This window comes from Bos mutus, unplaced genomic scaffold (genome assembly GCF_027580195.1).
Source record: "Bos mutus isolate GX-2022 unplaced genomic scaffold, NWIPB_WYAK_1.1 CTG202, whole genome shotgun sequence".
Classification (NCBI taxonomy): Eukaryota; Metazoa; Chordata; class Mammalia; order Artiodactyla; family Bovidae; genus Bos; species Bos mutus.
In genome coordinates this window covers 209,606-224,618 of record NW_027219475.1, presented here as the reverse complement: position 1 = coordinate 224,618, position 15,013 = coordinate 209,606, and the positions used below count along the sequence as shown (strand labels likewise).

The 15,013-nt window shown below is 39.9% G+C and overlaps 1 protein-coding gene across 1 annotated transcript in view; it reads right to left on the bottom strand.

Annotated features, from left to right (window-relative positions):
* LOC102270223 (antigen WC1.1-like) overlaps positions 1-15,013 on the bottom strand; it is a 110,505-nt gene that overhangs the window by 10,717 nt on the left and 84,775 nt on the right. Inside the window, 2 exon segments of the mRNA XM_070366758.1 lie at positions 10,976-11,293; positions 11,385-11,690. Of these exon segments, the coding sequence (XP_070222859.1) occupies positions 10,976-11,293; positions 11,385-11,690 (624 nt within the window).

Sequence of the window (15,013 nt, the reverse complement as noted above, 5' to 3'; positions counted from 1 at the left end):
CAGTAACCTCATGGTAATTTTAGAGTTCACCTTCTCTATGAAGAGTTCTGTGTCTGACAATGCCAAACGTTCTGTTTTAAGCCAAGTGCTGCACTAAGAATAAATTTACAAAAGCGAGAAATTATCAATACTTTTGATATTGTTGTTGAGCTACCCAAGCAGTGAGAGTTTTTGGAGCCAAGCTCTCAGAGAGAATAAAGGGCAGAGGTGAGCCACTTCTCTGAGGCTTTTGTCAATTCAGAGGTAAGAGCTGAGACTCTGAAAAGCTCAGCAGAGATTCACCAGACACACTAGCTCAGGGAACATGAAGCACTATTCAGGGTCCGCCTGGGAGAAGATTAGCCAGGATCTGGGCATGGTAAAAGGAAAGGGAACTAAAAGCTGATCCTTTCCCAAGGAATGGATGCCCAGTTTCTATTTTCTTCACCCTCTTTCAAGTAAGGTGATTGACCCTAAATTGGGTGTCTGGAGGAAGCTATAAAATAAGATCCTTTCTGAAGGAGTTCTACAATTTTTCACCTATAATGTCTGTCAATCACAAATACTCAGTCACAAAAGATAAACAATTTGACAAAAATGTATGAAGAAAAAATGCATTAGAAAGAAATGTATAGGATACCCGGCTACTGGACTTAACCCGACAAAAGTTTAAATCACCATGGATGAAATGTTCAAAGAATGAAATGACAAGATAGAATTTTGGCAGAGAAATGATCACAAAGAATTTAACAAAAATTCTAGAATTGAAAATGTCAGTTTTTGAAATAACTCAGAGGATATGTGTAATACTCCATCAGACCAGCACAAGATAGCAATACTAAAAGGAGACAGAATGAAGCACAGAAAGAAAAAAAAAATGGAAAATGTAAAAATGTACAGAAAGATGCTAAACAGGTCTGGAATTCATATATACTAAGTCTTAGATACACAAAGCCAAAATTGACAGAACTAAAGGCAGAAACTTAGAATCAACAATTTCCCATTTTATATACCGTGGTGGGTTTTAAGCATCCACAAAATCTTAACATCCACTGAGAAGTGAAGTCTATGCCTCCCTCCCTTGAAGCTCTGCTGACCTTCATGAATTCCCAGTAAACAATGGAAGGGAGTGTATGTGTCACTGCTCAAACTTCGTACTAGGTCTGAGGGCCATTCAGCCTCCTCTGAAATCACTGAGGACTTTTGCTTTAGAGCAAGGAGAGACAAGAAAGCCTTCTTAAGTGAACAATGTAAAGAAATAGAGGAAAACATTAGAATGGGAAAGACTAGAGATCTCTTCAAGAAAATGAGATACCAAAGGAACATTTCATGCAAAGATGGGCAAAATAAAGGACCTGGCAAGGACATTTAGGAAATGGCAAGAACCTAACAGAAGCAGAAGATACTAAGAAGAGATGACAAGAGACACAGAAGTGCATGCTAAGTCACTTCAGTCGTGTCTGACTCTTTGAGACCCCATGGACTGCAACACATCAGGCTTCCCTGTCAATCACTAACTCCCAGAACTTGCTCAAACTCATGTCCATCGAGTCAGTGATGCCATCCAACCATCTCATCCTTTGTCGACCCTTCTCCTGTCTTCTATCTTTCCCAGCATCAGGGTCTTTTTCAGTGAGTCAGTTCTTTGATTCAAGTGGCCAAAGTATTGGAGCTTCACCTTCAGCTTCAACGTCAGTCCTTCCAATGAATATTCAGGACTGATTTCCTTTAGGATGGATTGGTTTGATCTCCTTGTAGTCCAAGGGACTATCAAGAGTTTTCTACAACACCACAGTTCAAAAGAATCAATTTTTTAGTGCTCAGCTTTCTTTATGGTTCAACTCTCACACCCATAAATGACTACTGGAAAAACCATAGCTTTGACTATACAAACCTTTGTTGGCAAAATAATGTCTCTATTTTTTAATATGCTGTCTAGGCTGGCCATAACTTTCCTTCCAAGGAGTAAGCATCTTTTAATTTCATGGCTGCAGTCACCATCTGCAGTGATTTTGGAGACCCCCAAAATAAAAAAGTATCTCACTGTTTCCATTGTTTCCCCATCTATTTGCCATAAAGTGATGGGACCAGATGCCATGATATTAGTTTTCTGAATGTTGAGTTTAAGTCAACTTTTTCACTCTTTCATCAAGAGACTGTTTAGTTCTTCTTCACTTTCTGCCAAAAGGGTGGTTTCATCTGCATATCTGAGGTTATTGATATTTTTCCTGGCAATCTTGATTCCGGCTCATGCTTCATCCAGCCCAGCGTTTTTCATGATGTACTCTGCATATAAGTTAAATAAGCAGGGTAACAACATACAGCCTTGACCTACTCCTTTCCCTATCTGGAACCAGTCTATTGTTCTATGTCCAATTCTAACTGTTGCTTCTTGACCTGCATGCAGATTTCTCCGGAGGCAGGTTAGGTGGTCTGGTATTCCCATCTCTTTAAGAATTTTCCACACTTTTTTGTGATCCACACAGTCAAAACTTTGCCATAGTCAATGAAGCAGAAGTCGATGTTTTTCTGGAACGCTCTTGCTTTTTCTGTGGTCCAACAGATGTTGGCAATTTGATCTCTGGTTCCTCTGGCTTTTCTAAATCCAGCTTGAATATCTGGAGGTTCTTGGTCCATGTACTACTGAAGACTTGCTTGGAGAATTTTGAGCATTACTTTACTAGCATATGAGATGCATACAATTGTGTGATAGTTTGAGGATTCTGTGGCTTTGCCTTTCTTAGGGATTAGAATGAAAACTGACCTTCTCCAGTCCTGTGGCCACTGCTGAGTTTTCTAAATTTGCTGGTATATTGAGTGCAGCACTTTCACAGCATCATCTTTTAGATTTTGATATAGATCAACTGGAATTTGATCACCTTCACTGTCTTTGTTCATAGTGATGCCTCCTAAGGCCCACTTGATTTCACATTCCAGGATGTCTGGCTCTAGGTGAGTGATCACACCATTATGGTTACCGGGGCCATGAAGATCTTTTTGTATAGTTCTTCTATGTATTCTTGCCACCTCTTTGTAATATCTTCTGCTTTTGTTAGGTCCATACCATTTCTGTCCTTGATTGTGCCCATCTTTGCATGAAATGTTCCCTTGGTATCTCTAATTTTCTTGAAGAGATCTCTAATCTTTCCCATTCTGCTGTTTTCCTCAATTTCTTTGCACTGATCAAAGAGGAAGGCTTTCTTATCTCTCCTTGCTATTATTTGGAACTCTGCATTCAAATGGGTATGTCTTTCCTTTTCTCCTTTGACTTTAGCTTCTCTTCTTTTCTCAGCTGTTTGTAAGGCCTCCCTCCTCTGACAACCATTTTGTCTTTTTGCATTTCTTTTTCTTGGGGATGGTCTTGATCTCTGTCTCCTGTACAGTGTCACAAACCTCCATCCATATTTCTTCAGGTACTCTGTCGATAAGAACTAATCCCTTGAATCTATTTGTCACTTCCACTATATAATTGTAAGGAATTTGAGTTAGGTCATATCTGAATAGTCTAGTGGTTTTCCCTACTTTCTTCAATTTAAGTCTGAGCTTTGCAATAAGGAGTTCATGATCTGAGCCACAGTCAGCTCCCAATCTTGTTTTTGTTGACTTTTTAGAGCGTCTGCATCTTTGTGTGCAAAGAAATCTTTGCACATCTTTGTGCAAAGTCACACATCTTTGACTGTGTGAATCACAACAAACTGTGGAGAATTCTTAAAGAGATGGGAATATCAGACCACCTTTCCTGCCTTCTGAGAAGCCTGTTTTCAGGTCAGGAAGCAACAGTTAGAATTGGACATGAACAATAGACTGTTTCCAAACTGGGAAAGGAATACATCAAGTTGTATATCATTATCCTGCTTAATTAACTTCTATGCAGAGTACATCTTGTAAAATGCTGGGCTGGGTGAAGCTCAAGCTGGAATCAAGATTGCTGAGAGAAATATGAATAACCTCAGATATGCAGATGACACCACCCTTATGGCAGAAAGCGAAGAGGAACTAAAGAACCTCTTGATGAAGGTGAAAGAGGAGAGTGAAAAAGCTGACTTAAAACTCAACATTCAAAAAACTGAAATCATGGGGTCTAGTCCCATCACTTCATGGCAAACAGATGGGGAATAAATGGAAACACTGACAGATTTCATTTTCTTGGGCTCCAAAATCACTGTGGACAGTGACTGCACAGATGAAATTAAAAGACGCTTGCTCCTTGGAAGAAAAGCTATGACTAACCTAGATAGCATATTAAAAAGCAGAGACATCACTTTGCCGACAAAGGTCCATCTAGGCAAAGTTATGGTTTTTCCAGTAGTCATGTATGTATGTGAGAGTTGGACCATGCAGAAGGCTGAGCACCAAAGAATTGATACTTTCAAATTGTGCTGCTGGAGAAGACTCTTGAGAGTCTGTTGGACTGCAAAGAGATAAAATCAGTAATTTCTGAAGGAAATCAACCTGAATATTCATTGGAAGGACTGATGCTAAAGCTGAAGCTCCAATACTTTGGCCACCTGATGGGAAGAGTTGACTCATTGGAAAAGACCATGATGCTGGGAAAGATTGAAGGTGAAAGGTGAAGAGGGTACGAAGTAAGAGTTGTGGTTCATTTTTTTTTTTTCCCCATGAATATATTCAGCCAGTACATCTTTTTTTTTTTAATTATACTTTCCCCTTTGAAATATCTTGATGCCTTTGGAGAAAATCAACTTATTATACATAGGTTTAGGTCTAATAGTGAACTTGATTATGTCCTGTTGATCTATTTATCAATGCTTACTCAAAGACGATGTTGCCATGGACACATTGTAGGAATCTTCAAGTTAGTTTGCTTCTATTTTTGTTATTATCTTTCAAATTTGTTTTATCCACTTTATCTCCTTTCCATTTTAATATGTACACAAATATTTAGAATAGGTGTATAAATTCACCTCACTGCTCTTTAGTCAAAACAGTCTGTGTGCATGGATAAATCATGTATAAGCCATCAATCTACAGTCCTAAAGGATGTGAACAAGCTGTTCCTGGGTGCTACCAAGGGAGAAATTTTTAAACAACACATTATAGGAACTTCCCTGGAAGTCCAGTGGTTAAGACTCCATGCTTCCATTGAAGAGGGCATGGGTTTGATCCCTGGCAGGGGAACTAAAATTCTGTGTGCAGTGAGGTAAGGCCACAAAAATATATTTTTTAAATTTAAACATAAACAGCACATTATAATCATTTAGTTATTCCACCTCATTCTTAGTCTGTCCATGAATCAGATTCAAACAATTTAGCATCTGCAAAGATAAGCATAGAGCAGACTCAGCAGACCTGAGGATGTCAGAGCCTCAGAGTTGGTGATTTATTTTGTAAAGGGGAGGACTGTATGCAGTCGGAAGGATATCTTTGTCCAACTGGTGATCGATCATTAAGAAAACTACACAGGCTGCAGGGGAGAGGTTCAAGAAAAACAAAACACAGGAATACTAACTAAAAGAATTAAGCCACTTTGTGGGTCAGTATAAACAATTTTCTTTTAAATCCTCTAGTGAAGTAGATTTGTGCAGAAGTGCCAAGAACTACTTCAAATTCTACTGAATGGAAAGGCACGTCCAGTCTTACTCAGAACTCTTAGTTTGCTGCAGCTTTTACATAAATATGGACAAAGGAACAAACAGACTCTTGGTGGGCTGGATAAAGGCATGAGTACTTAGCACATATCCTGATTAAGAGAATTATCGAAGTCTACCCTTAAACGAAATATTCTCTTGGAGCCTGCTGAAATGAATATACAAGCAACTTTGGTATGTTTAATGGTGATACTAAAATTCTCTGAAGCTATAACTTTGATGAAAATGATGGTTGAAGCTGAGACAAAAGAGATTCCTGCTGGTTGGGCTCCTTACGTGACTTTATTATTGGAAAGATAAGATGATGTCAAGGAAGATGTCATAGATAGCTTTCCAAGGCTACTGTAAATGTATCTGAGTGATGGGGAAATGACTGGAGTTTTTCAGAAGGATGAGAATCAAATATAAAATGCAAAAAAAATGGAGGGCATCTAAAATTACTGAACGTATACAGATGGTTGAATGGAAAATAACATGAAAGAGGAGAAGACAGGTGGAATAACTGCTAAAAATTTTAATGATTCTTTATAAGAGATTATATCATCAGATTGCCTGGGATATCTCCTTAAACTGTAAACAAACATGATAACTTAATTCATCAAAACCTTTACGAATCATTAAAATATTATGTAAGAGATGAATCTACAGGCCCTTTAGAGTCAATATGGAATAAATTAATGCAAAGTAAAGGAGAAGATTATGACTCTGAGTGACAGGTGGGCCAATATGTTTTGGCACAATGCCCAGCAGGCAGCAGCCTGAAGGTGGTAAAGAAACTTTCGTGGGGTTAATAGACACTGGTTCTCAATGTATTGTAATACAAAAATGAAAGTTAGATGGCAGTATACAGTATTTAGGGCTTCCCAGGTGGTGCTAGAGGTAAAGTATCTACCTGTCAGTGCAGGAGATGACAGAAACGTGGGTTTGATCCCTGGGTCAGGAAGAACCCCTGGAGTAGGAAATGGCAATCCACTCCAGTATTCTTGCCTGGAAAACCCCATGGACAGAGGAGCCTGGTGGTCTAAAGTTCATGGGGTCACAAAGAGTCAGACATGACTGAGCAACTGAGCTTGCACCCACACAAATATCTGTTAGATCCTTCATTCTGAAGTATGGTGCAAGCCTCATGATTTTGTGTGGATTTTCTCTCTGGATGATTTGCTGAAAGTGCAGTATGAGTATTCCCTACAATTACCATATATCAGTCTCTTTCTCTCTTTAGATCTGTTCAGTTCAGTTCAGTTCAGTTGCTCAGTTGTGTCCGACTCTTTGCGACCCCATGAATTGCAGCACGCCACGCCTCCCTGTCCATCACCAACTCCTGGAGTTTGCTCAAACTAATGTCCATCGAGTTGATGATGCCATCCAGCCATCTCATCCTCTGTCGTCCCATTCTCCTCCTGCTCCCAATCCCTCCCAGCATCAGGGTCTTTTCCAATCAGTCAACTCTTCACATGAGGTGGACAAAGTACTGGAGTTTCAGCTTTAGCATCAGTCCTTCCAATGAACACCCAGGACTGACCTCCTTTAGGATGGACTGGTTGGATCTCCTTGCAGTCCAAGGGACTCTCAAGAGTCTTCTCCAACACCACAGTTCAAAAGCATCAATTCTTCAGCACTCAGCTTTCTTCACAGTCCAACTCTCATATCCATACATGACCACTGGAAAAACCAAAGCCTTGACTAGACGGACCTTTGTTGGCAAAGTAATGTCTCTGCTTTTTAATATGCTATCTAGGTTGGTTATATCTGTTAGTATTTGCTTAATATGTTTAGGGGCTTCAATGGGGAGTATATATTTATGATTATTAAATCTTCTTGATGAATTGACCCCTTTATCATGATATAATTGCCTTCTTGTTTTCTTATTACTATTTTTGGCCTAAATACTATTTTGTCTGACATAATGTAGTTACCTCTGCTCTCCTTAGGTTTGCACTTGCCATGGAGCATCTTTTTCAGTCCCTTTACTTTGAGCCTTTGTGTGTTCTTAAATCAGGAGTGACTCTCCTTTAGGCAGCAAATAGTTTGGTCTTGATTTCCATGCAACTAGGCATTCTTTTTGAGTAATGAATTTAATCCACTTGCATTTTTACTGATTATGGATATGTAAAAATTCCTAATGCCTTCTTATTGCTTTCTGACTATAGTCCCATTGCCTTGTTTTGTTTCTGTCTTAGCCTACTTTTTTACATTGGTAATTTTTCATGATGGTGTGCTATGATTCCCCTTTACCTTTTGTAAGTACACTCCAGATTTTTGCCTTGCAGTTACCATGAGTTTTACATGAGCATATTATATATAAAACAGTTCATTTTATACTGATAGCAACTTAAGATGCCTGCTACTAAGTTGCTTCAGTCGTGTCCAACTCTGTGCGACCCCATAGACGGCAGCCCACTAGGCTTCTCTGTCCCTGGGATTCTCCAGGCAAGAGTACTGGAGTGGGTTGCCATTTCCTTCTCCAATGCATGAAAGTGAAAAGTGAAAGTAAATTCGCTCAGTCATGCCTGACTCTTAGCGACCCCATGGACTGCTGCCTACCAGGCTCCTCCATCCATGGGATTTTCCAGGCAAGAGTACTGGAGTGGGTTGCCATTGCCTTCTCCGAAGATGCTTACAAACACTCTACTTTTTAACGTTCCCTTGTACATTCCAATGTCACATTTTATCTCTTTTTATGTTGTGTGTTTGTTAACAAATTATAACATCTACATTTGTTTTTACTACTCTTTTCCTTTAATCTTTATTCTAAAGTGAGGTGGTTAACACAGACTGTTGTATATACATTCATTTTTTTTTTCATGTCACAAATTAACAACATTTTGTTTAGGCTTGAAAAACCCCTTTCAGCATTTCTTTTGAGTCAGGTCTAGCAGTGATTAACTCCCTCAGCTTTTATTTTTTGTGAAAATCTCTCCTTCTCTTTCCTATGTGAAGGATAACACTGCTGGATAGAGTATTCATGGCTGGCAATTTTTTTCTTTCAACACATTGAATATGCCATTCCACTTTCTCCAGGCCTATAGATTTTTTTGCTTAGAAATCTACTGATATGGTTGTCTCTTAAAATTTTTGACAGTATCATTATACAGTATCCAGGAGAAGGTATTTCTGCACTCAGATAATAGGGTTATTATCTTTATGAACTTGAGTGTCCAAGTCTCTTCCTTATGTTTGGAAAGTTTTTGGCTATTATTTATTTAAATAAACTTTCTCACAGTTTCTCCTTTCTTCTCCTTCCTGAACCTTAATTATTCTAATATTTGTACGTTGAATGGAGATTAATAGATCACATAGGATATTTTGTTCTTTTTTATTCAATTTTCTTTATTTTCCACTGATAAGAGCTGTTTCAAAATTCCTATCTTGTAGTCACAGATTCTATCTTGAATTTGGTCTACTCTGTTTTAGATGTTCTCTGTTACATTTTTTTTCATTTATTAAATTCTTCAGGACCAGAATTTCTGTTGGTTCTTTGTTATAATTTCTATCTGTTTATTAAATCTCTTACTGTGTTAGTATAATATTCTTCTGATTTCATTGAATTGCCATTTTGTGTTTTCTTATAGCTCATTGAGATTCCTCAAAACAACAATGTTGGATTCTTTCTAAGTTAGATCACAAAATTCTATGTTATCGACATGTCCCTCTGTCAGTTTGAAAGATATTTGTCACCCTTTGTGACAATGATATCTTTCCACTTTGATGGGCCTTGGAGTTTTGCACTGGTGCTTTTGTATTTGAAGTGGTAGACAACTCTCACCCCCCAAGTCTTTAGTAATTACTTTCAGATGATACATACTCTTCTCTGACCTTGTAAGGATACACCCATTTCACATTCCTTGCTCCTTCCATAGCAAAATTTTAAACTTTTTTGTCTTCTCTGGTTCTTACCACTCACCAGGCTGGCTGCTGAAAACCTCCTTTTTGTTTTGCACAAGGTTCTACTTCAGCTCAAGTGTGTGGTTACCCCCTTGCCCCCAGGACTGTCCTGTTTCCTGAAAACATTCCATTTACTGAAGTTTACTCTCAACTCCACACTTGGGAATACACACAGGGAGCTGTCAACAGAGTAGAGGTAGGCGTGGGTTGATTACTCAGGGCACTGGGGGCACCAATAGGCCCAGGGAGAAGGATCCTCCTTTGAGGTTTCCCCAGAGGCTTGTGTAGAAGTTTTCTGTTGAAGTCTCGAGCACAGTCAGCAAGAACTGAATCCATCTTCTACCCTTTGACATTCTTAATGACCTTTCACATCGTTTCTCTGCCCCCAGTCATGAGGTCTGGCCCCAGAACTCTGGGTGCTATCAGAGAGAAAAGGGTTTATTCGTGCCTCCCACAGAACTGGGGGGCTGGGCACTGACAGATTTCTTCTCTTTCTCCCAAAGGGAAAGGCCCCACTGGCTAGTTTAGCTCCATAGTGTTTCACCTCAGGATGAGGGCAGCACTGGAAAATGACTCTTACCATCTGCAATCTTTCTTTTTTTCTCCAATGGAATGCTGAAATCTGCTTTCAGGAATCCTGGACTCTACCAAGTTTCCTTCATGCATAGGTGTCTGACCAAGTCAGAATTCTCCAGGTTTCTCCAGGTTTTCCCCATAGCCTAGAGGGCATGGAGCAGGTTTACTGGCTTCTGCTAACTCCTGTGACATAACAAAGGACTTTGATCCTTACTGGGAGCACATGTGAGTAAGTATTCTCCTGGCCCCCTGGCACTAGATACTGGTGCCTTCAACATTCACAGAGGCAGTTGAGATCATGGATGTCCATGATGTTCATGGCTGCAAATGCAGGAGACCTGGGTTTGATCCCTGGGTTGGGAAGATTCCCCTGGAGAAGGGAACAGCTACCCACTCCAATATTCTGGCCTGGAGAATTCCATGGACTATCCATAAGGTTGCAAATATTTGGACATGACTGAAGAGAAAGCCCACAAGCAGCAATGAAGCCCCAGCCCAGCCAAAAATAAATAAATAAATCTTTAACAAAAATAATAATATTGTGTGAAATTAACATTTTCTGAATTTCAGTGGATGTCTTTGTACTTAAGAAATGCATGCTGAGTAAAGGAACCTGATATGTATAAGTAATTTTTAAATGGTTCAGAGGGGAAAAAAAACCCTGACTGAAGTACATGCTTATTATTTACACATTATTCTCAAAGGTTATATGTAGGTAAATAATAATGTTTATTTTTAAATGTATTATTCTTCTTAACATTTCTGCCCTGACTTGAAAATGGATGAACAGTTAGAAGAATCATTTCATAAAAAATAAAAACATTTCATGAAATATCTACATTTTGAAGCCAGTTTTCCCTCACTCTCTACTCTTGGGGATATTTCACTCCAGGAGCATCCACCAGTAGCCCTTCCCTCTCTCTTACCTGAGCAGATTACAGAGGCCGTGTTGTCATGGGAACAGTCAGGACCACCCAGGACAGTCACAGGACAACTCCACAGGAAGGACTCTGCCCCCAAGCAGTGAAATCGGACTGTTGAGATCTGATCACTTCCTTCCACAAAGTGTGGTCCTCTGGGGGTGGAGATGGCAACTCCACAGCCAAGTTGATGGCAGACAACATTGGCATTGGCCAGACTCCAGTGGGAGGCACACAGAGCTCTCCATCTTCCAGAAGTGTTCATCTTCACTTGCCCCTCACATTGAGAGGTGCCATTTGTCATGAGCTGGACTTCTGAGTATGCTGGATACAAGATGACAGGATTTCAGAAACATCTCATGATTTCTCACCTGAGCAGAGTGTGCAGGGAGGTTATTCCTGACCTGCATCTCACCTGAACAGACAACTTGAACAGCTCCACTGTGGTGACAAGTGGCCCCTGGACAGGGCACTCTGGGACAGAACTGGAGCTTAGGCTCCTCCCCTTTACATCTGAATTCTTCAGCCCAGACCCGGCCATCTGACTCTCTGAAGGGCACGTGTCCCAGGACAGACCCAGCTGTGACACCCAGTTCTGCACAGATGACATGGGCAGTGGAGAGTGCAAAGTTCCCATCAGACACTGGGGTCCACTCTTCTCCAGAATGTACTTCTACTCACCCTAAGCAGGGTCCATCCCCTTCAAACAGATGAACAAATCCTAAGGGAAAACAACAACAAACCAGTGAGTCTTCATGATCCTGGCTTGACAAATGGAAACAACACATCACAGGCAGTGATGTGAAAGCTTTTCTTTTCCAGGAGTGGAGCATGGAGAGAGAACTTGACAGTTACTGTCACAATTACATTTTCATGAACAAGTTTCTGAAGAGAAATTCAGAAAAACCTGCAGAATCAATTTGGAATGACTGAATTCCAAGAATGTATACTTTGAGATTGGTTAGAAAAGACTATCCTTGGTCTAGGAGCCTGGAAACTACAGGGCTTAAGACAGATGATTGGAATGGCTGAATACAAGGAATACATATTTTAGTGTTAGATACCGGATGACTTTCCATTTATTTTTATCTTTATTAATTTCATTCATAAATGTTTTATTGTAAAAGAAGCTGACATGCTGCCCAGATATATATATATATATATATATATATATATATATAGGATAAGGAGGAAGAAATGGAGAATTGTTGGGAGCCGTGTTAGGCATTACTGACAAAATGGAGGCATGGCCCTAAACCCACTCCCTTTGTTCCATAGGCATGGACCTGGAATGAAGGAGTTAGGCTTTGTGATTCTCACTTGTTTTTTTCCTTTCCTTGGCTGAGTTGACTGAAGAGAATATTAAGGTGCTTATTGTTTTTGAGAGGAGCATGAGAAGGCATAAAGCCTTCTGCAGCTGTGCTCAAAGAATAATTCATAAAGTTAATCACTGACGTTTGTTCAAGGACTTTTACAAAAAAGTGTTCCAGGGTGAGCACACAGGCTGCAGTTTGAGACCATGGGAGGGATTTCTATCTGAAGCCCATTTGTGAGAAAAGTGTTTATGGCAAAGGAATTTGCTGAATTTAGGGCTTAGGAATAATTAAAAGAGTTAGAAGCTAAAGATTTAAGGATTGCTGTAATGTTGGCTCAGATGGTAAAGTGTCTACAATGCGGGAGACCCGGGTTCGATTCCTGGGTTGGGAAGATCCCCTGGAGAAGGAAATGGCAATCCACTCCAGGACTATTGCCTGGAAAATCCCATGGACAGAGGAGCCTGGTAGGCTATAGTCCATGGGGTCTCAAAGAGTCGGACACGACTAAGCGGCTTCACTTTTACTTTTTAGCATATTCTACTATAGCTTATAGAAATTAGGGACTTTAGAGATATTATTAGCTAGAAGCCCTTTCTAAGAAATAGTGAGCTTAGGATACTAGGGGCAAACAGGACTTAGAAAGATAAGAATTAAACTGAGGAATGTGGTATGCAGCCCAGACATTAGCATGAGTTACAGTGTATTCACAAGAACACATGAGAAAAAGTAGATAAGAGAATTGCTGAGGAAGGAACTCCTTTTGAGGGGCGACAATGATTTTTGGAGAAAAATAAATTTGGGTCAATGGGAACTAAAAATATCAAACCTCTGACCTAATGCTTTTGTAAAAGTATAAAAGAGAATCATAAGCTTGAAATGAACAGGCAGTCCAAGAAAAATGAGAGGCTGCCTCAGTTTCTTGCCGACACTGCTCACCTTTTCAGGTTGAACCTCTGGCTGCTGGAGCTGGACTCCAGCAGAGAATGAAAGGAAGGAGGCAGTGAACAAATACACCAATTTGGGGAGTTCCAAGTATCCAATTTGGCAATAAGGAGCTCATGATCTGAGCCACAGTCAGCTCCGGTCTTGTTTTTGCTGACTGTATAGAGCTTCTCCATCTTTGACTGCAAAGAATATAATAATATGATTTCGGTGTTGACCATCTCGTGATGGCCATGTGTAGAGTCTTCTTTTGTGCTGTTGGAGGAGGGCGTTTGCTATGACCAGTGTGTTCTCTTGGCAAAATTAGCTTTTGCTCTGCTTCATTCCGTACCCCAAGGCCACATTTGCCTGTTATTCCAGGTGTTTCTTGACTTCCTACTTTTGCATTCCAGTCCCCTATAATGAAAAGGACATCTTTTTGGGGTGTTAGTTCTAAAAAATCACTTCATGGGAAATAGATAGGGAAACAGTGTCAGACTTTATTTTTGGGGGCTTCAGAATCACTGCAGATGGTGACTGCAGCCATGAAATTAAAAGACGCTTACTCCTTGGAAGAAAAGTTATGACCAACCTAGATAGCACATTGAAAAGCAGAGACATTACTTTGCCAACAAAGGTCCGTCTAGTCAAGGCTATGGTTTTTCCAGTAGTTATGTATGGATGTGAGAGTTGGACTGTGAAGAAAGCTGAGTGCCAAAGAATTGATGCTTTTGAACTGCGGTGTTGGAGAAGACTCTTGAGAGTCCCTTGGACCGCAAGGAGATCCAACCAATCCATTCTAGAGGAGATCAGCCCTGGGTGCTCTTTGGAAGGAATGATGCTGAAGCTGAAACTCCAGTACTTTGGCCACCTCGTGCGAAGAGTTGACTCATTGGAAAAGACTCTGATGCTGGGAGGGATTGGGGGCAAGAGGAGAAGGGGACGACAGAGGATGAGATGGCTGGATGGCATCATCGACTCAAAGGACGTGAGTTTGAGTGAACTCTGGGAGTTGGTGATGGACAAGGAGGCCTGGCATGCTGCAATTCATGGGATCGCAAAGAGTCAGAAACAACTGAGCAACTGAACTGAAGCATCCAATATGGATAAAACATATAAATATTTGGGGAAATATGAGTGGAATAAGTTTCTAGATATTACATCACCCTCTTCTTCTCCCATCTGCCACCTAACCCTGCCATCCTTTTATATTTCTTCCACTTCAAACAAGTAAACACCATCTTAAAAGATTCTGATTGATGGAAAAATGAATCAAAAAGGAAGCAATTGCTATAGAAGTGGAGTGTAGATGAGATATGTGGCAGGTAAGGTGGGATCACAAACCAAAATAAAAATTCATCACTTTGTCATAAAAGGAATACATTTTTAAGAGAATGAAGGTAACTCAATGGAAAAAATATTTAATTTTTCAAGTACAACTCGCTGGTTTGAGTGTGTTCTGATCATTTATTGCTAGAGTTCTTACTGGTAAAGTATTGCCAAACAATTTCCAGCATCCAATCAAAAGATTACTAGAATTCCCCCAAAAAGAAAAAAGTGACCCATAACAAGTTTTTTAAAAAGCAATTATTGAGGGGGGTTCAGGATGGGGAATACATGTACACCTGTGGCAGATTCATGTTGATGTATGGCAAAACCAATACAATATTGTAAAGTAATTAACCTCCAATGAAAATAAATATATTTATATTAAAAAAAGAAAACAGATTCAGAAATTATAGAGATGATTGAATTGGCTGATAAAATTTTTAAACCACTAATATTAGTACATTTAATGAAGCATAAA